We start from the raw sequence: 22299 nt of genomic DNA, 5'->3' as shown, positions 1-22299 counted from the left end.
GACGGAGGTATCTCTGGTGCCACGAACGCCGTTTTTACAAATACCGTTCGAAAAAATAGCTGCAAGGAAATATCAATTTTTGATATTTTTTATTGAAAGTTTGGGGAGATATTCTCAAAACATTACTCTACAAGACATGTATTTTCATTTTTTAATAAAACAGTTTTACCCATGATAAAAATTTGTTAATTTTGATCTAGTTTTATACCTGTCAAAGGTATGTAATCCCTTAAATTAAAAAAAAATTAGAAATAATATATCGACCATGAGAATTTAAAAAAAAAATTTAGAATAAAAAAATTAATATCGATTATCGTTAAGATTAATTAAAATTATGGATATATGTATAATCGCGATAATTGCTTTTCACAGGAGATAAAAGCTCGGCTCTCTCTGGGAAAAACTCAATCGGCGAACGATGAGGAAGCAATTCTCGCGAGAAAGATATACGGAAACAAAAAAAAGAATACGAAAGAGTTGTGTTCTCGCTATGTAAGCTTACATGACGTCAGTTTTGTTTTTATCTTGGCGAAGTTACTTTTTGCGTTTCTTGCATTCTTCTCTTGCCTTGTTCCTCTAAATCAGCACGCTAGAATCGACCTTTCTCATTCCTTATCCTCCGACTAGTTCGTATCTCCCTTTCTCTTCAGCGTCGGTTGTATTGCTCTGGTGAACTACGAGGACGCCTCTCGACCCCAGCTAAATTGCACCATTAATTGCACCTTGCGCGCGTGGTATGCAACTATGTCGAGTGTAATAGGCCGTCCTTGGCCCAGATACCGATTCTTGGAGACAGTATTCGGTACATCGCGCAGATGTTGCGCTTGTCATCTATTGTTTGAACCATTTGCTGAAAAGTGAAAATTTATCGACACAATTGATTTACTTTAATCTATATATACTTTGATAAATTATTATTTTTTATCAATTTATTTCACACACAAGTTGTTATGTTCAAGAACATTATTTAAAAATTGAGAAACTATAAGAATATGTTACATTATTATTTTAATATAATAATATAAAAATAAAAATTTACTTTTGTAAATTGTACATCGATATTATCTCATATTAAAATATTAATGATGTACATAATAATGTTATTCTATTTGATTATTATGTGGAATTGATTAAAGATACAAAATAGCATGTCATGCACAAAATAAATAATAGAAAAATAAACACGTATTTCTTACATAAATATCGTGGCACTTAAATATATGAAATTATTTATTTAACAGGCTTTTAATTATATAATTTTTTTCTTAATTTATGAAGATATTGATTAAAGTTATTAAATTTTTCAGTTGACTCCATCTATTCTATAATACGAAAAAAATAAATCATTTGATAAAGTTTGATTAGGCTATTTTGGGGAATATATCATACAAGATACTACATGCGCCTTAACATTGAACTTATCCGAAGATACGATGTTTGATTGGTTTGGAACAAGCGACTTACAAGATATCCCATTAACAGTAACATCGTAACGACTGGTTGCACCAGCTGCTCATGGTTCGCTTCGTACTCTGGGAAAGGGACACGTCTAGAGCAAGCCGTATTCCCCGTCCAACAAAGGCCATTGCACGTATGTAACGCCATTCCAAGATATTTATGATCCGTCCTGTAGCGATTTACCTTACCCTCCGTCTCCGCGATGGCGAGGAGAGATCGTCTCTTCCCATCTCGCCTCTGGCTCCATTTACTCGCGTTGCACCGCACGCTCTCTCCTGCAAACATGACAATCTGTTTCTTCGAGACACTCGCGCTGAAATGCACACTCGCGTGCCCTCGTGAATCGAACCGACCACGCGTATACAGGTGACGAACGTGTAGCGCACACACTTGATAGTCACGATGCGAACCAATTGGGTGTGCACCACACGTTCCGACGTACCACATGCGAGATACACACGCATGTACGCACAATTCAGCTCATCCTCGTCGACGAAATATCCGTTCGTGCATGATTGTATGTTCGTCATCGAGTCTGAGTTTATCAGTCACTGAGTGCACACACTTGGTTACTCATCTCACCTGTATCTCCCGTCATGATTCGCACGGTTTAGTCTGGCAGATGCGCTGGCAAAAATATGTTCGTGAGTATAACACGTTCGTGTAACTCAAGACTCGTCTGATTTAATGGATTAAATTAATTTCCACAGAAGTAGTTAACCACCAAAAATAGTGTGTTGAGAAATTTTAATTTTATTTAAAAATATACTTTGATATACATATATAGAGAGGAAATATTTAAAAAATAGATGAACATACAAAGTGAACATTTACGAAAATTCGTAAATGGACCAAGAGATTCTTAGAAAATGCAGTCTTTTTATGAGAGCAATTTCAAACTGAAATGAACCGACTTGATAAGGTTTACTTTGAGTATGAAATTGTATGCAGAGTAGACCTTATGAATTATGGATTTTGCCTACTTCTACTTCTTATATGATGTTACATATCGAAAGCGTTACTTTTTTTTGAAAAGCAATATTCTCTTATAATACAATATTTCAGTATTTTTAGATGCGAAAGACCACGTAACGATATACTACACGTACTCTCTATGTGTGTATATGTGAGGTTTTAAGTTTTATTTATTTAATATTTATTCCATGCGCAATTTCTGCAGTTAAAAACCAGAAAATCATCTAGCATTTCTCTTAAAATCTAATTATTTACTATTATTATTATTAATTTCATTTTATTCATTTATATTTATTATATACCCATACTTACAATATATATTTATTAAATTCTTCTATAGCTTTTGTCTCCCTCTCTTTTTCTCGCATGTCTTTGTTCCTCTCTCGCCTCATTTAACTCTCTCAAATTTGCCATTTTGGCTGAGTCGTCATGTCAGTAAAATACTCCGACTTAGCTGCAAAATGAACTTCGACCTCTCGAACGTTCATCCGACCAAAACCACTCGCGACTGTCTTTGTTCATTCGGCGGCTTCCATCTCGGTACGGGCGCCAATTTAAGAAGCTTATAAAAGGGAAGTGCACCCTGGCCACGGAATGCAAATCTTCACTGAGCGTCAAGAAAATTGCGCTTTCTTTAAGCTGGTGCACCAAGCGTTCGTTGCTTTGATAGAAATTGCTGCTGCCTAAGCAATATTAATTTTAAATATTAAACTAAGCTCACTTACGTATACATATTTTTATACGTCATCGATCACTCTTATTAATACGTCTAGAGATGTGGACAAAATAAGCACTAGTCCTAGAAAATAATATCACCATCTTTTTAAATTTAAAATTTTCGTAAAATCGAGAACTTATTCTTAACTCAATTATTAAAAACACAAAACGACAGATATACCCTTGAATTTAAATTTGTACGCATGTCGAATCGATACGAAATTCCTTCGACACAGCGAAACAAATATACGCGAGTTAGCTCACAGCTCATAGCTATTGCAATCCATCACGAACTTCAAACTGATCATTCGCAAAACTTGAATGTCGAAACGAAAACTCTCTTACTGCTCTTTTCCCTAGTCGTTGCTTGGCTTACGGAATAGGATCCGTTCCGATGGCGAAACCATATGTAATTTGTTTGTGTGCGTCCGGATGAGTTTTCCACGTCCGCACCCATTTCGTTTCTCTTCGCGTAGTTTCGGCGTCCCTGCACAATTGCGGCGACGAAACTTTCCCGGCTGGCACGACGCCATTCTCGTAGTGGACAGTGTCCGAATGTGTTTACGGTTATGTTTACGCTGACGATAATTTTCGGACAATGCCTGTCGCAACTACTCGCTCCTCATCAGTCGATCTCGAAATTTGCTTGGAATTTCGTTAACAATTTATTTTTATATTCTTCTTGAAAAAATGAATGGTAATGAAACAATGGTCGTAAACGACTCGACATTTTTACTACAATGGTTATTGTAGCTTTACGATCGATAATTATGTATTTAAAGAGCGATAAATAAATATATTCTCGTATAACGAAAATAATTTATCGTCAGAAATACCTACTTAAATAACATACAAAACGTAGAAAAAAAATCATAATGAGAATATTCCATTACCAATCGTAACTAAAACATTATTTGTATATAAAGGGGTATTATTTGAATTTTCAAGAACAAAGAAAGGATTAATGCAGATCATTTTGTTGCGAAATGTAATAATAACGAAGAGATAATTGCCAGATAATCGCGCGCGTGGGTTTTATTCTACACTTCAATCTATTACGTCAATATCATATTTTCAATGAAACATTAACGAATATATTGGAACGGAAATAACGGAGAACAGCAGAAAGCAACGTTTAAATCCGCTTGTTTCCGAAGACGTATTGCCAGTCTACAATTTAAATCCCGCTATTCAACCAGCCTTCTTTATTTCCTTCTTCTCGTCCACGGTTATGATCTCGAAATTGAACGTAAGACTTGAAAGGTCAGTCATGTGGAATACATTTACATATATACGAGTCACTTTATTAACTTTATTATCATTTGACAATAGATATGAGTGACATATTTCAACAATTTTGTATATTTTTTATGCCGCGTAGCTGTACACGAGATTGAATACGTTGACCCTAAAAACTGTGCTGCATGTCAAAATTCACCACCAAAATTAATTTTAACATTCATAATCTTAGATGTCGACAAGCCATCGCTTTGTTTACAATCGATCGGAGATAAGTAAATTATTTCCATAGTTTATGTAAAATATAATAGACATTTAAATTTTTGATATTATATTAATTTTATAATTTTAATAATATATATTGTATATAATATTGTTTAGGTAAAAATATTTACAATTTTAGAAAAGATTTATATTCTATTTTCATATTTCAAAAATATATTAATTTTGCATCTTTTAAAAGAAGCTTTCGACCGTTTAATTAGGTCACGGAGTATTAACACAATAGCAACCACAATTCGAGCAGATATAGTAGATATAGATGACTTGATTGGTGACGGTTTTCTTTTTTGTTAATAACGGACGGCGAAGGAGAGGAAATGACGACTTGTTTTTCGTTCGATCCTATGACCGGCCGCATCGTAAACCCACGGAATCGAATTAACGTCTTGACGTTTCCGATTGATTTCTGCAACGCGACGAATATGCGATCCACCGGAAATCATTCGCCGCGCCAGTTCATGAAAGGAAGGAAGGGTATGTGTGCAGGGGCGAAGAGCTTTTAACGCTTTGAAAACCCATTAAGATAGCAAGGCTCGCTTTTGGGTCGAGACCTTTTCATCATGACAGCCGGAACATGTATGTATGTGTACATATATAAATGTTCCGGCTGTCTATGTGTAAATATATCTCGATAGAGCATATACGTATTTCTCGATATCTATATACGCCAAAGCCGATAAATCCAAGAACTCATTTATATACGAGAACCATAAGTCCATAAAGTGGCTGTTCCGTATATGCTGGCATTTTTTGATGTATCGCGCTTTCGCGATGGAACTTTTCAACAAATAATTATTCTACAATTTTCTTCAATTTTATTTATGAATTATTTTATTTTTTATTAAAATTTTATCAATTATTTTATTGGATCTTATTATACGCATGCCACGACTTTTCTCATGTTTTTTTAGTTTGTAAAATACAATTTCATAAAATCAAAGAATAAAAATGGCTGTTTCGATTAAGCGCGGTCTAGAATAAATTAATTAAAACCGCGCAAAAGAAAAATCCGCATGTCTAATCCACGAACGTCGCCTTGAACTTTAGCTCCTTAATTCACATCTGCAGCTGCGCGGATTCGCATATCGCGGCTTACAATGGTGGTGTCTTTCTTCGCAGACGGATATTACACGACTGGAGCAACTTCGTATCTATCTACACCGAGCAAAACAAGACGAATGTTTATCTCCTTCCCTCTCCCTCTCTCTCTCTCTCTTTCTCTGTCTGTGCTCGGTCTTGAATTTGCAATGTAATTAAACGTACAACACCGAAAAACGTATACAGGATCCATTAATACAGTCACAATATGTTTCCATATTAAAAGCAGCTTTAAGAATCATAAAAATGATGTAAGATATTATATAATATAATATCGTTATTCTATAAATATTCTAATAATATATTTATAAACATTCCCATAATTTTTTATAATCTGAAAATGTAGAACTCAACTCTTGTTTTTGTCTCAATATATGTATTTGTTATTATAATACTAATTTTCGAGCCTTTTATTTTTTTATAACATTCCCACTAAAATTACCGAAGATATAAGCAGAGCATATCTTAATTCCGTTTGCGGGAGATTTTCAGCATCGCGTATATTATTACAAATTATTATTTCGCGGCACGCAGTAGTGCATAAAGCGTCTGTAAAGTTTTGCAAACACACAATACCGGATGAAGACGAAATACTTCGCAACGAGCGCATGGCACGGCGAAGGATAGAGGAGAGATGAATTGAGGAAGAAAGCAGAGAGGAGATGGCGGAACGTGCAAGAGCAGGCGGGTACTCGTCGAGGATGGATAAAGGGAGTAATTTTCGCGGGTACACAAGCTGTAATTATTAATGAAACGGATGGCGAGGGCGTTGTACTTGGTCGCACTCGGGGCTCAACAGCCGACTTTCTCGTCTTCGGTAACACGATGCGAAGCTTTCCGGCTCCATCTCCTCTCAAGACTCTACGTTTATAAGGATTCATTTTTCATTTCACGCGTGTCCGTTGGAATAATATACCACCAAGGTTGCTCTCCATCGTGCTCACTTAAGGGACGTCGCCGTTTCTTATTCCTATTCCTGTCGTCGTTCTTACTTTCGTGAAATTCTTCTCACACCATGACTCGATGGTTTTACTGTAATTGTCTGTTTTTCAAACTGCCATCACTACGAGAGGGAAACGTGTTTGTAATGTAAAATTCCATGATGTCTGGAAAACGAGCATCGGAATTTCAGTAATGCGATGAATCATATACATATACTTATATATAATTTTATTATATGTATAAGATTTATATAAATTATGCAACATTTATAAATAAAATAATACGTTTCTGTGAGATTTTTAACTTTTGTATTTTGTATTTTTAGTTTCCTTTTTTCACGATTCAAGATACGTGAACTAATTTTATCGAGTAGAATATTTGCTCGTGGAAATTAAATCCAGCAAGACTTAAGGTAAAATTAATTCTCTGCACATATAATAGAGTACACATACCATGTCGTAATTACAAAGATTACGTGCGAATTCTTGTCGTTCTTAGAGATACAAGAACTTTACAACAATCTCCTTTGCGTATTAAATTATTTCACAACAATACAGAATTTTCCTTTTAATTTATCGTTTATAACAAATTATTTTTCAATTCACATTTTATGAAATAACGTCTCTCAAAGATTGAAGGGAGAAGAAGAACGTTTCTTGCTAAATTCTATCCAAAAAAATTTTTGTACAATTTTTCTATCAAAAAAAAATCGAAAATTTGTAGCTTGTTTATTTTAATAATCAGTTTTTATCGATTAATTATTTTTTTTTGTAGCTTGTTATACCAAAATTATGTTAAAAAACAAGCTAAAAAGATATGGGCATAGATAAACGGATACATGCGAACGACACTTATCTCACGCTATGAATATTCATTGAACTTAAAGAAGGGCGCAAAAGAAAATATTGGAATAAATTATTGCAACATGCGCGAATATCTCTTATACTCATGTGTATGTAGAATAAAAGTACATACATATCTGGATATAACAGAAATGTAATTATATAATAAATTATTATAAGAAATATAATTACATATAAGTAGTATATATATAAATATAGTGTACATATAATAATTTGTTATTAATTTGTTAATAATTATACATATAATAATTTGAAAGCATCAGATGTTTTTCTCGCATTTGTGTTATATTGTTTGTTTTGCTATTAATAAAAAATCGTTATGAAATAACATAATACTGTGTAAAAATAAAATAAATCATAAAATGAAATCTGCATGTGTAATGGATGCGGTTATGGTGAAGAGAGAGTAAATGATGCTTTGTAACTTTTATAAGGAAAATATTCTTTTGATTTATACGAAAAGTATGACAAGCTTGTCGCTATGGAGTAAGATGACTTATGGAACATTTTGCATAATGCACACTTGACGTTGTCGGTCTATTTCCCGAGTCAAGAGACCCCTTAAATTTAGCTTGTAAAACTAAAAGAAGTACGAATCTCTTGTATTGCAAATGTTAAGCAGATTAATGCGTACCGTCTTTACGTCGGGAGTTAAGAATGGCAAAATAGGGGAAGATGCAAGGTAATAAATATTAGCAAGCAACTAAATGTTACTACCGAACCGAGATAGTAGAAACTTCAGACAAAACAAATGTGAATGCAGTGGCAACTACGTGAATCCTATTTTACCGGGTCGCGATGATGAAAGGTAGAAAAAAGAGAAGCGTAAAATAATTCCTTTCCCCTAGATACTCAGTAATTTTATGAAAAGTTGTTTAATTCCACATAGGCTTTCCGCAGAGACTAACTGAGGGAAACAGTTTTCAACTTACTCGTAATATATCATTCATTTTATTAATTATATTAAAATGTATTGTATGAACTTGTATATATACGTATATAATGCGCGCAGAGTGTAATAAATTATTAAGTTGTAATTAAATAAATCTTTGTAATAAAAAACCAATTAGACAGTAATATATAAAAAAATATATATCTGCAGGAAATGTATGAATAATATGATATTCGTACCGTGGAATGGATTAACGTAAAACGATCCTGAGAGCAAAGGCCTGGCAATGCCTTTCACACTGGTTGCAAACCAAGTAAATTCCAGTTTGCGCGTGCATTATCTCGACTGCTTAGCGATAAATATTTCACGCCAATGTTTCGCTCCCTACTCGCACAGTACATTGGAAAGCCATTATGCTCAGCCTCGCCCTTTCTCTTTCTCTCACACGTGTCCGTCCTATACTCGCGATTTACGCACCACTGCACTTTGTCGATGCACACATTGGTTGCGCTTAATCCGCGGTGAATAGACGTCAAATTCACTGCCTCCTTTGTGAACATTAGTCGTCGACGAAGTAGATGATTGGGATGAAAGTGATTGCGATCAGTATAATTATCTCGAAGATGATTACGACAACAGATTTAATATCTAAATCTGATAAATTTTTAATATGAACTCAAGGAGACCGAGTAATTTTAATGAGTTCAGATTTCGAATACAAACACGTGTATTTTTTGTATCCCTGCATTTATGCATCGAAAATCACCAAAATTATAATAATCTCAATTCTCAGGTGAAAAATATTTTCAAAATGCGTTCTGTGTTTGCAGCCGCTTTGATTGCGAGCGAGAATGGATATATCATTTTCGAAATTGCTCAATTTCTCGAATAATTTTGGCACAGATTTCCGTTCTATCGGTAAACTATAATACACACATGGGTATGTACATATGCTATTCGAAAAAAGATAAATGTTGGCTGGAATTCTAATCCTGCCACCGCAAATGGAGCACGCTATGTTACCCGCTGCACCATCGCGACGATGAATAAATGATTACACACTTTTGGCAACGACGCTAGCGCAAGAAGAAGTGCATTGCACTGATGCTGAACATTTCTTACATTTCTTTATTGCAAAATGTTAGTTATATTTTTTGTTTAAGTTTATACAGATATCGTATTATGGCAATTATATGACATATGGTACATATCATCTTTACGTTTATTATTTTAAAATAAACTATAAAATTTGTTAAAATTCTTTACAAAGAGAGAGACAAAGAGAGAGAGAGAGAGAGAAAGTATGTGTGTATTTTTTAAATTTGTATTGAAAAAGAACTAAAGATGGCTCGTTTGACAGTGGCGTTTACAATACTTTATTTATAATACTTTGTATAGAAGAGTAAGACCATTCCATAAAAAATCCGCTATCTTTGCGATTTGCGATCTATAATTTGTCGACACACATTGCTTATATCATCATTATCGTTTAATTACACGTACGACTGCCGTTACGAATTTGGACGGAGCTTATGGTCAAAATTTATGCGAGTGATCCGCGGCGGTACTCTTCGCTCAAGTTCTCTTGCAGCACGTCGCCCGCGGAGATGCAATTTTGAAGGCAATTTAACTTGAGCCACAAGAGCAAGCGTAAGCTATGGGCAAATGTTTACTGTGAAAATCGTTATAGTCGTTCCGAAAGCTTCCGGATCGTGCTCTCACGAGTTCTCGAGGACGAAAATGTCTCATACGCATGGCCGCTTAATCCTCTTATTCGCCGGCTCTTGTCCTGTTTTTCACTTTGTCGGGATCTTTTTATCTAGAATGTTTTCCTCGTACACTTTCTTGTTGCTACAATAAAAACGATCTCGCCGTGATGTTCTACAACAGACAATATCGACAACTGTGGAAAATCTAGAATCAGCAGCTTTTATCTCTTACAGGTTCTATTTCGAGCGAAAATTACATATTATATATATTTGTTATAAAAATATAATAAATATAATAAATATAATAAATATAATAATATTTTTTCCTAATTTGAAATCACATTTATGTGCATAATCTTCTGTCAACCAATTTGGATTTATTATATGCGTTATGATGTTTACATTACAGTCATGTATTGCGCAGCTTCAGAATTACCGTTTTTAAAATGAGATCACGTAATCAAAATTCCTTATTCTAGTCTCCAAGTCTCCGACAATATCATACAGATATAGTGCAAGTTCTATGTAGATATAGTGCAAGTTCCATTATTTTTAATAATAAAAAAATGCAAATATATCATTTTTCATTTTCTGAAAAATAAGACTTTGTATTAACTATTGCTCGAATTGAGATTGAGAGATAGATTTGCTTAAATTATTTGAGAAGAAAATATCATATATTAATAGTCTCTTTGTTCCCGCACATATCCTTCAAATACTAATGTCAAGTCAATAAATTTTTTTAATTGATTTGTCGAATTAAAAACAAAATATAATTATTTTTTTTTCCACCGATTTTTTTATTTTATTGATTACTAGTTTCATCGTATAATATTTATTCGTCTATTTTGCGTCATAGACAAAATATTTTATCTTTTGTCGGAACACGTATTGGGCTGTCTTAAATAATGGAGAAATTCCTGAGTTTCTCGAGTAATAACAGCTAAGCATTCCGACTCTGTAATATCGCCCTTCCTCTCAGCACCTCCCATACTCTCTCACATTTTACTCGCCTTTACTGTAGCTAGCACCTCCACGCCCTTTGTCGGTGCCCTCGGTGCTCACGCGCGCACTTACACTTCTTCACTTCTCATGAGCAAAGCCTTTTGAACTACGAAAATAAATCTTGACAAAATATCGTTTTTCAGCTTAAATACTCCAAGATATTAAAAAATCAATAATATGATTAATAATAATCAAAAAAGTCGATTTTTACACAAAGTCTTCCTTCCTTTACTATCTACACTTGACTGGTTGCACAATGAATAAAACTCTTTTGATCAAAATAAAGCTGAGCGTTTATGCTCGAAATAAAATGCGACGCGCCTCTCGTGCGCGTTTCCCAGCTCGCGACGTAAACGAGATTTACGGCACTTGCGTCACCTTTTCGTTCGCACCAAATATTGAACCCTCTAAAACAATAAAATCGAGATTTATGAAGTACGATAAATTAAACATTTCCACATGTGCATGTCACCTCACTGCAAAAGCTCTTGCGCATATTCTTAAAAAATATATGACGAAAACTGTCTTGCTCTACTCGAATGTAAAAAGATATAAAATGCGCAATATTTTCAATTTTATTGTTAGTTAGAGCTTTTCCAACAAAACGCTTTGTAAACTCACATTTACTTTATTTTCGTTACAATTTCGACAATCTTTATTTATAATTTAGTTGTGATGCCACGAAAGACATCGTATTTCTTTCATTTTTATGACCTACTACTAAAATCTGTTTGACATTATTTTAAGAAATGATATATGTATATGCTGCTATATATACATATATCTGCGCTATGGTATTGTAGCGAATTATACGTATTGACATTTTGTGATCAGTACGATGTGTAAAGAAATATTCTGAAATGTATTCTGACACGAGTTGCCTTTCAGGACGTGAAATTCATACACAGTAGTTCGAGTCAACGAATAATCAGACATCAATAGCGAGATATCAATAAGTGTTTATAAATGAACAGAATAAATTTGAATAATTGCCTTTAAATAGTAGCGAAATAGATGGTGATATTTACGCAAAAATGTATATTATAATTGTGTCAAAAAGCATTTTTTAAATATATAAAATATATATAACATATATAAAAAAAAATGTTTTTTTAGCAACAAATTTTGGAAAAATAAATAATTAATTGTAAATGACTTTTTCTTAGCAAAACATCGATTTAAAGTTTATATTATCAATCATAAATTTTATAATTTATAAGAATATAAATTGATGATAATTTAAATAGCGTATATGCCGAGTCGATTACTTTAACATTCTTCTATATATTATCTATTTTTTCATGATTTTTTACTACCTTAAAATGTGAAACTTAATGACTATTCAATAGGCTATTTTCTTTGGATATCAATATCCTTTGTCAGCCTTTTATTCACGCCACGTTCTATTTCGCAAATACGTCTCCTTTGCACTTTCAACTGCGCACGAACTCTCGGAACCGCGTTAGTTGCTCTTTTATGATGCACTTTACGGTCTTTGGGAGAAAATACAGTTTTATTATGGAAGAATTCTCAGGCGCACTCGGTGACTGCGAAACGCTATCCTTTTTTTTCCGTTCTTTGCTCATCGATATAGCCGGTACGGGCGAGATAGTTTACGCCGATATAAGATGTCGCGTAGAAGCTAGTTTCGTTACGATCTTATCTCACTATCCGAGAATTGTTCTAGAAAATTTGAAAATTGTGTGCCAAGTGATAAAATCAAAAAATAAAGAATGAAAGAATATAAAATTAATGAACGGAATTGTTATAATAACGAGGCGGATATTGTTGTAATTTATGGTATGAATTATCTCAAAACAGTTTAATTCAACAACGTCATCACAACATCGTATAATTGAAAATCTAAAATTTATTGTTGAAATTAACGAGAATGTCTGCGCTTTGAATTTGCCAGATCAATTAAAAAACGGAAATTACCGCTCAGGACATTGTGATGCATAGGTTGAGGGCATTACTAGGCATTGCTTTGGTTTTAATGGGCATTACTTGAAGAGAGTGAGCATTAGTAGGCATTGCTTGGGCATTAGTAAGCATTACAGAGCACTACTTGGACAGCGGACACTACGTCACATATTTCATAGTAATGCCAACTATTTTAATACTAGTAATTAATAATACACGTCTTTTTCTTTTCTATTTTTAGAGCAAAAAAAATAAATAATAGTTACGAAATGATAATGCAAAAAGCATGAAAGGCTTAAATATAAGAAAATGAATTATATAAATACTTTATATATATTAGGTACATAATATACCTATATTAAGTACATAATACTTGTTGCACAATTTTTTTATTTTTTATCAATCAACGTAACTGTAAAAATATTTTATTAAAATTGAATTGACAGGTCGAGACTTATTAGATAGACTTTAACGAGAGCACCTGTACGTCAGGCAGCTGCAAGATCGATCAGGAAATGGAAATTATTTTTTCTTTAATCACCGTTTTATCGATTATGAAAATAAAAACGCTACGGTCGCAGCAAATGCCTCTTGGAAGAATTTCCGCCTTGTATACACTTCAGCCACTTTTTTTCCGAAGTCACGCGGAAGTGAATCGTTTCGCGGAAGTGTTGAGAAAGATGAGAAACGCTGGCGGTGCGCGCGCTTCAGAGAGTAAGGTGTCCTTATAAAGAGCGGTCGTAAAGTGCTGAACGTCGCTTAAAGGGTCGTCTTCGGGCTGCTATTACTTCGAGAAGAGCACTTTGCACTATTACCAATACACGAAACACGACGATACCGACGGGAAATGATAGAGTCGAAAGGGGGCGGCAATAGTTAATCTTAACTTGGATCTCTCCCTTTCAGAGCTCGTCTGACGAAGAATGTCCTTATTCCCTGTTTACTCGCGATCTCACCCATGCCACTTTGACGTACAAAGCGCGTATTATATACACATTAGAGGAGAGTAACATGTAATATTAGTTCATCGATTAGCCAGTTTAATCTCAAAAGCATTCTTAATGCAACTTTTTTTTCAAAAAAGGATAAAATTTTTTTTTTTTTTTTTTTAGATAGCACTTACTTTTTTGTTTTGGCTTTCAAATTATAAATTGCGATTAATAATAATATCAACATGCATTATTTATTGATTATATAAATTTTACTTTTTTATTTAAAATCTTTGAAGAAAGTGTGCATTTATGCTTTTAATTTAAAAAAAGAAGAGGAATAATCACTTTATGACGCAAAAAGGAAAAAGAAGAATGAGACTAATAAAAGCAAAAGCACGGTACTTGTGGCGAATCGTTATATTATGTATGTGATTATTATAGTTAAGAATTTAAATAATAATTTAAATTTTTTAAAGAATTTAGTTTATTATATATTGTAATAAAACTATCGTAATATATTTATGAGATTAAGTAAAAGTGTATTTATCAGTTAAAGTTTTATTATATAAAATATAATAAAATGATGCATTATAAATTGTCAATACAAAGATTGATATCTCTTAGTATCGACATCTGTTTGAAATGCGAAATAGGAAAGCATCACCTTAGCACGTAACAAATTTCCGGATGGATAGGCGTGGTTAAAAAAAAAAAATTGAATCAATCTTATTCAGGAAATAATATCGCACATTTTATCTCGCGGGAGACGTACGCCTGGGTAGATTATTCAAAAATTACCGCCTGTCATTGAGAGCGCTCGTCAACTGGATGTTACGTGGAAAGTTTTCGCGATGTTTCGCCCTTATCCAGGACGCGAATGGCAGGCGATCAATCCTGATGTCGGGAACTCAAGGAGTTCTATCACGTTGGCGAAATTGATTTAAAGACCGCATCGTAATCCTTTCGTTGAGCCCCCGCCGACACACAGAGAGATTCCCGTTCCATTAATACGAAATGGGGTAAAGTCGGTAGTACATAATGTTGTCGCACGTTGCACATTTCCCCAGTGCATACAAATTGCTTTGTCTCGGTGGCTATTTTTCTCGCTCCGGTCACACAGGACGATCGGAGCAAATACGTTCGGCGAAATTTCCCTTTACGACCATCCTTTACACCGCCTAATCCCCTCGTAAAAGCCAGCGCTCGCGGCGAATCGTAGCTTTGCTCGCTATAGAACGCCTCGAGGAAGAGTTCGAAGAAAGCTGCAAGACGTTGCGAGTAAAAGGAACGATATCGTTGAGGCGAAATTGAGGCAAGAGATTTCAGTGCGGATTTCGACGGGAAACAAATCGAGCACCGTCGCGTTATCGAACTCCCAACGGCAATGTAAATTCAATAGATGCTTCATCGGAAAATAAAATTATTTTCAAATGTAGATATGATGTAGCGAGACTAAAGCGAATGATATTGCAAGCCACTATGTTACTATATTTTTATTTTACGCGAACAATAATTTATTTTATGAAAAACACATATGTGTGTACATGTAAATTACATTCACTTAAAAATAATTTCTTTTTTTTATTTTTCAGAGTTTACCACAAACACCAGCCGGTGGTGCTGGTGGGAAAGCAGGCGCGAGTAGTACCGGCTCAGGTGCTGGGATGGTCAATGGTGCTGGTGCCGATCATGAAAACATCCGGGATGGTGCTGGCATAGATACAGAGCTCGTAAGTACATACATAGTTCACAATTGATATATATTCGCATAACTTTCTCTCTCTGTATATATTATATTTTTTTAAATAAATTAAATGTAAAATATATTATATATTAATATATAAAATATATTATATATTATATATATTACATAGTATTATGCGACATATTTTCGGACTTATTATCCGTTATCGGAAATTAAAGTAGTGTATTTTTGATAAATATACATCATTGCTTATTTTATAAAAATTATGTCTAGAAAATTCTTTACATAATAACTCATTGTATAATTATTTCTTTCATGATATCAAATGTGCAATGAAATGTTGCAATGGTACTCTTTGTATTCTTAAAACTTGATTTAATTTGGGTACTTTTTGCGGTTAATGAGTTTCGGCAGGCAAAACGGCATCGGCCGACGAACGAAGTGGAAGTAGAACAAATCATTGTCTTTCTTTGTCGATAATTTCAACGCTTTTAGAAAAGTTTCTCGCAAGTGCGAGAACCGTCGCTGCCGCAACGAAAGTTTTATATGGCAAAAGAACCGACCGGCAAAGCGGCTATTCGTTGCACCGGATGCTATTGTTTACTTCGTTCTACTTTAGTTTGAGTGGACCCTTTTATTGCCGCGTACCACGAGACTAGTAGGGTGAAAGTAAAGGGAGAAAAAAAAAAGAAGTCTCGCGCTCTGGCATGTCATGTGGGAAATCACTGTGATTACGCTCGACCTCTAAGTTATTCATAAGACGTCTACATTCAAAATTTCATTTAAAATGCAAACCCGCTACATGTATTTTGTTGTTAAAATTATGAATATTGCATTTCCGAAATTAATGTGCACAAATTCTAATAAAACTTTTACTCTTAAATTTATATATATATATTAAAAGTAAATAATAAAAATATATCACACACATCGAATTGATGAAATTATAATAAATAATGATATAAGAGAATTTCTTGCTCAGTTTTGGTTAAGGAAAAGAATAATTCATCCATATGCGTGAAAGGATAAAAAAATGTGCATAGTAACATAAGTTAGAAGGGAAAAGGAAGAGAAACAGCAAGATCCGGAAAGTATGCAATACGGGATCTAACCAGGCGATAGAAGCTAGCTAGAATTCAGGAATTAAGCGATTACTTCCGAAGTTAACCATTGTTCCCAGCAGTCCATCAATCCGCCTCTCCGACGATTCTCCCAACCGTTTTTTCGCACGTCGATCTATTCGCACGGAATTAAAACCGTTATCTGCGTCCCTCCACCCGCCTCGCCGAGTTCCGAAGAGCGGAGGAATGAGTGGCAAAGGGTGGAATCTATGTGTGAACGCGTCGGACAAAAGGAATGCGAATAGAGATAGAAGCGATTGGTCATTCCCAGACTCTGCGATTTTGACGATATGTGCATTATATTAAACTTCATTAATACACCATTGCATTTATATTATCACTATTCTTCTTTTTTCCAAAACAACATCTCTAATTTCTTCATATTTAATACTTATTTTAATATTTTACATCAAGTTAAAAAGAAAATTATATATATAATATGCAAATCATAAATAAATTAATAAATATTAAATTAATAATGCAGTCTCTTTCTAATCATGTAAAATATTTATATAAAGATATTGTTGATTTTTTATTTTAACAATTTTCTTTTCATAACGTCTAACTTTTTTAGACATTTATTAAAATAATTGTATTTTTAGATATGCAATTATATGCGTGTTTTAGTTAGCAAAAGCATTTCAAAAAGAAAATATTGTATATTTTTTTGAATGCACAGTTAATAGAAGAAATTTTGAGTATACGTATAAGTAACGAAACTATCTTTGCGGAATCCAATTGGATTGCTAGTGATCGATATTATTCATCTGGCTTTATAGGTATTTTTAATCGAGCTTCCGGAAAAGCTCACGCCCACCGTGATTGTCCGTTCGTTCGAAATGTCGGCGCTACGATAGGCGTTAACAATTTTTTCATCGCTGTCCCCATTCTCTCCGTGCTCTTCCTCTTTTCCATCTCGGCCGAATTTTTTGCAATTTTTTCGGTGTCTATCGATTTACATGCGCCAGCAAAATCGACGATGCTTACGTCGTTTGCTGCGCTCGTCTAGCAGTTTATAATCGAAAAGCGGTGGGACGCGAGCTTCGGTGGCATGGCAGGCCAGATGAAGTTGGGAACGTTTTATTGTGCTTACTACAACTCGTTGTCCCGTTTTCTAGCTGTTTCGATATATTGAAGCCGTCTAACCTCTCGTGACCATCCTTATGCATTTGCGTATTCATCTCTGCGTCGCTTATGTGACAGAAATAAAATTGAAAACGTGGTAGAATCAGGAATATTTATATCTCGCATATTCTCTCACGTCAATATGTAATAGAACATAGTTTCTAAAAATCGCAATACATTTTTCTTCACGCTCTGTTTCAAAAACAAGCGGGATGTATATGTATATTACATATTATAAAGCAAATTTTATTATTGGATTTTATATAGCGGAATATAAAAAGATATATATACATAGATAATTTATTCTTTTTTTTTACTTTGCTCTCTCTCTCTCTCTTTCTCACAGCTGTTATCACATTATTTTTTTAGAATATATTAAACATACCATGCTCATTAATTAAACCATGATGTAGAACTAAATAACATTTGCTACAAAGCCATAAGTAATTATTTTGAATTTGAATAATGAAATCTGATCCGTTAAAGAGAAAAAAAGAAAAGAATAGAGAGAACTTTTTAAAAAACATGTGCTATTTTGTAATATACACAGACAGTACAAATGTTAAACCATGATGTAGAACTAAATAACATTTGCTACAAAGCCATAAGAAATTATTTTGAATTTAAATAATGAAATCTAAACCGTTAAAGAGAAAAAGAGAAAAGGCTAGAGAAAACTGTTTAAAAAACATGTGCTATTATTTTGTAATATGCACAGACAGTACAAATGTTCTGCTTGATAATTTCTATTATCTAAAAGAGAATTAATGTTTCTAAAATTATTTGCTATCTACAAATCGAAACTTCTTTGTACTTTTCTACAATCGACTCGAGTGAGTGATTTAGGTGCGACACAGACGAATCGAGAGCGTAAAGGTCTATCCTGCGTGTCTTGTAGCAATTTTCTGTGGCAAAGAAAATCAATTTCATTGCCATTATGCTGCCAATTTATTACGTTTCTCTTACTCAAGTTATACTAATATTCTATCTCGAAATTTATCACAAAAGCGAACACTAACACAAAGTTTTCTTTAAGCTGAACAATTATTGATAAATATGCGATGTTACTTTTTTCAATTTCGTATATTTTATTTTCTTTTACCTCTCTCTTATGATATTTTTTTTAATTCTTGCACTCGGAAGAAAGCTAAAAAAGCAAGAAGAGAAAGATTATTGTTGCTCGTTATATATTTACTCAAGCGAAGTAACAAGAAATATTGGAAAGATGCATATAGAACATCTGCTAACGTAGACACTCGCGTATTTGCTTAATTAAACGGTAGATTAGCAAAATATCTGACCAAAGTTGGGAGTAACAATACAGTTTCGTGATTATGCAAATTTCTTTAATTTCTTCCTAGCCATCTGCGACGAGCGTTAATGTTGTGTAATAAAGGAACCGAGTTATGGGAAGGAATGCTTTTCTTATATACGTATATATATGCTGCCCGCATCTAAATATATTTTAACTCAGATTTTTCTCTCAATTTAATTGACACTCATTACTTATATAAAAAAAATGTAATTAGCAATGAAAAATAGTAGTAGAGTAATAGTAGAAAATAAATTTAAGAGTTAAACAAATAACGTACAATTGAATTTTTTGTTTTTTGAATGTAACTTTTTCTTTCTCATGTTTTTCCTCTCTTTTAATAGCTCTCGGAACAATATTTTATCGCTATAACACTACGAAAAAAATTATATATATATGTATATACACACAGAATGTCTGAAATAAAATAATACACCTGAATAACTCGTAAACAATAGGTGTTGGAAATAATTGTTCAAATAAAAGTTGTAGAGTATACATATAGGAAGCAAGCTGGATATGATGTCATTATCACCCCATCACGTTATATTTCAGTGTACATCTATCCGACTCTGTTTTTTTTTAATAGAACCATTTTATTTTTTTTTTATAAATCGGTTTCTCGCAATATTTAGCGTGAAAAACTATAAAGGTAAGATGGCCAAAAAGGAAATAGTTTACGAGATATATTATACTTTAATTTGACATAATTTTACATAAACTATAAAATATTTCGTAAAATATTAATTTTTTTATTATCTTACCTCCAATACCTCGATACTTTTATGCACAAAATAATAAGAGAGATCAATTTGTGTGAAGAAAATATACAATTGTTTTTAAGAAAAAAATATAACTGCTTGTTACAAATTACAAAAATGCATTAGAAAAAAAGCAGTTACATATAGATAGATGCTCTAATGGTGAAAGAGGCGCAGAACGTTTTATTAAGCCGGATACGTAAAAACCGTAGTCGCGGCCGATGCGAAGGAGTAGAAGCGGGGTAGAAACGCGTTTATCGAAAAGTGAAAAGAGAATGTGGCGGATGAAAAGGGTAGCGAAGAGAAAGGAAGGCCCCGATGCGCGGTAGGTATTAACAAAGAAGCGCTCGGCAGCGTAGGGGCTTTGAATTCACAACCCTTTTCTCTTCTACCTCCGTTATTTCCTATCTTCCCAGCATTATACATTTTTCTTCGCTTATATCACGAAAAATGTTGGTGAAACGTTTCATACTCGCATTCACAAGTGGCCGCGACTCCGCTTTATTAAACCTTTTAAATGTTCGTGAACGCGAATTACAAGCATTACAACGCGATAGCGTTTGATAATTGATAAGCGTATCGATATGAAAAAAATCGCATGATTCTAATTAAAGTAGGAATAAATGGTGAAAGAAGCGGAATATATCTGAAATCTTTAAAAGGGAAAGAATTGAAATATAATTGTAACATGTAACTTCACACGTGTGTGTGTGTGTCATGCGTGCGCTTGTAATATATAAATCTACGAAAAATTATTTTATGGCGAATATTATACAAGTACGTGCAACGTACTATTGTCCGATTTAAAATTACTGTCCCGAAAATCACATGTTCTTCCAAAGATTCGTAAAGTTTGATAGCGTAAAACATTATTTTATACCTTAGAGTGAAAATTGGTTATATTATAATAAAAAATTGTTTCTAATAAAATGTCACGCAAATTTTTCAAAATTAAAATCATGTTTTTTTTCTCAAAGATCTCTTTTTTCGATCGACGGAACCACCACTATTTTAGGTTTTTTATTTTGAAACTATCCAATTATTTCGTAAGACGGTTTATGCCTTAGACATGTATTCAGTACAAGAGATAACATTTTAGTAATATATGTGTAATACTATGCTAAATACGCCTTGTAACACTCTCGCATAATCCCAGAACATCCAGATCTTGGATATAAAAGAATGTTACGTTATCCCAATATATGGAAATACAATGCCTGTGTTGCAAATAACAGCTCGAATCATAAATCAAGGAAGTAAGCCGTACATAAACTCGTCTTTGTTTAAATCTCATCTGTTATTTTATTACTCTTCGATAAATCGGAAAACCGAATGAACATATAACTCTTTCATTTGATCCAATGCGTTAACGTCGATATTCGTATAAACTCTTTCGGTTTTTTAGATTTAACATCAACTTTTCAAGAAACAAGAATCAGTTTTCGACAAAATTAATAATAATTTGATTTTTTTAAATATCAAATCATTATTCGATATTTTATCATTATGAATAAATGACTTTACTTTCATACATTTTTTTATTACCTAAAAGATGAATATTAGAGTTTTTTTTCTACAAATAAATCTGCATCGTAATTACTGAAAATGCGCTTTGAACCACTTAAGTGATAATAGTAAAGTTTTGCAAAGTCAATTAGCAATATTTCTTTCATTTCAATTGTGATTCTGTCTATCTGTTATATATATGAAAGTTTAGGAAAGAAAATTAGGGAGTGATTAAGTACCTTAATCTTCAATTGTAAAATTTGATTTTATCTATTTTTGTAACGTTGTAAAAAGCACTGTCCGCTTTATAAAGTTCAGTTAAAACTTAATATAAGTTGATTAGACAAAAGAAATATTTCTATGTTCAATTTGCATTGTGAGTTACTTTACTTGCATATCTTGACATTACTTTTTCTAGCAGATACCACATTTTGTGCGTTTTATCATCTCATTAATAAGCCACGTAAAGCAAGTGAAGTTATATCGCAGATGTTAAAAGCTTTATTCAAAGTACAAAGAAGCCTCTCAGAATAGTGCGCATTTGTTTTTTTCGTCTTTTTTGCTTGATTAATCTCGTGTGCAGAATGTTTCCGTACTTTGTTCGTTAGACTTTTGCATTTCTCTCCCGTGTGGCCTTAAGAAAGAGAAAACTATTTTTCGTTCGTTAGACTTTTGCATTTCTCTCCCGTGTTGCCTTAAGAAAGAAAAAACTATTTTTCCTTTTTTTTTTTTTT

General features: G+C 33.4%; 1 protein-coding gene across 1 annotated transcript in view; it reads left to right on the top strand.

Moving 5' to 3' along the window:
* LOC115243590 overlaps positions 1 to 22299 on the top strand; it is a 273190-nt gene that overhangs the window by 224654 nt on the left and 26237 nt on the right. The window contains exon 4 of the mRNA XM_029820717.1: positions 15628 to 15765. Coding sequence (XP_029676577.1) covers positions 15628 to 15765 — 138 coding nt within the window. The remainder of the gene's footprint in view (positions 1 to 15627; positions 15766 to 22299) is intronic.

Source organism: Formica exsecta, unplaced genomic scaffold (assembly GCF_003651465.1).
Source record: "Formica exsecta isolate Colony F162 unplaced genomic scaffold, ASM365146v1 scaffold72, whole genome shotgun sequence".
Classification (NCBI taxonomy): Eukaryota; Metazoa; Arthropoda; class Insecta; order Hymenoptera; family Formicidae; genus Formica; species Formica exsecta.
This window is presented reverse-complemented; position numbering and strand designations above follow the sequence as displayed.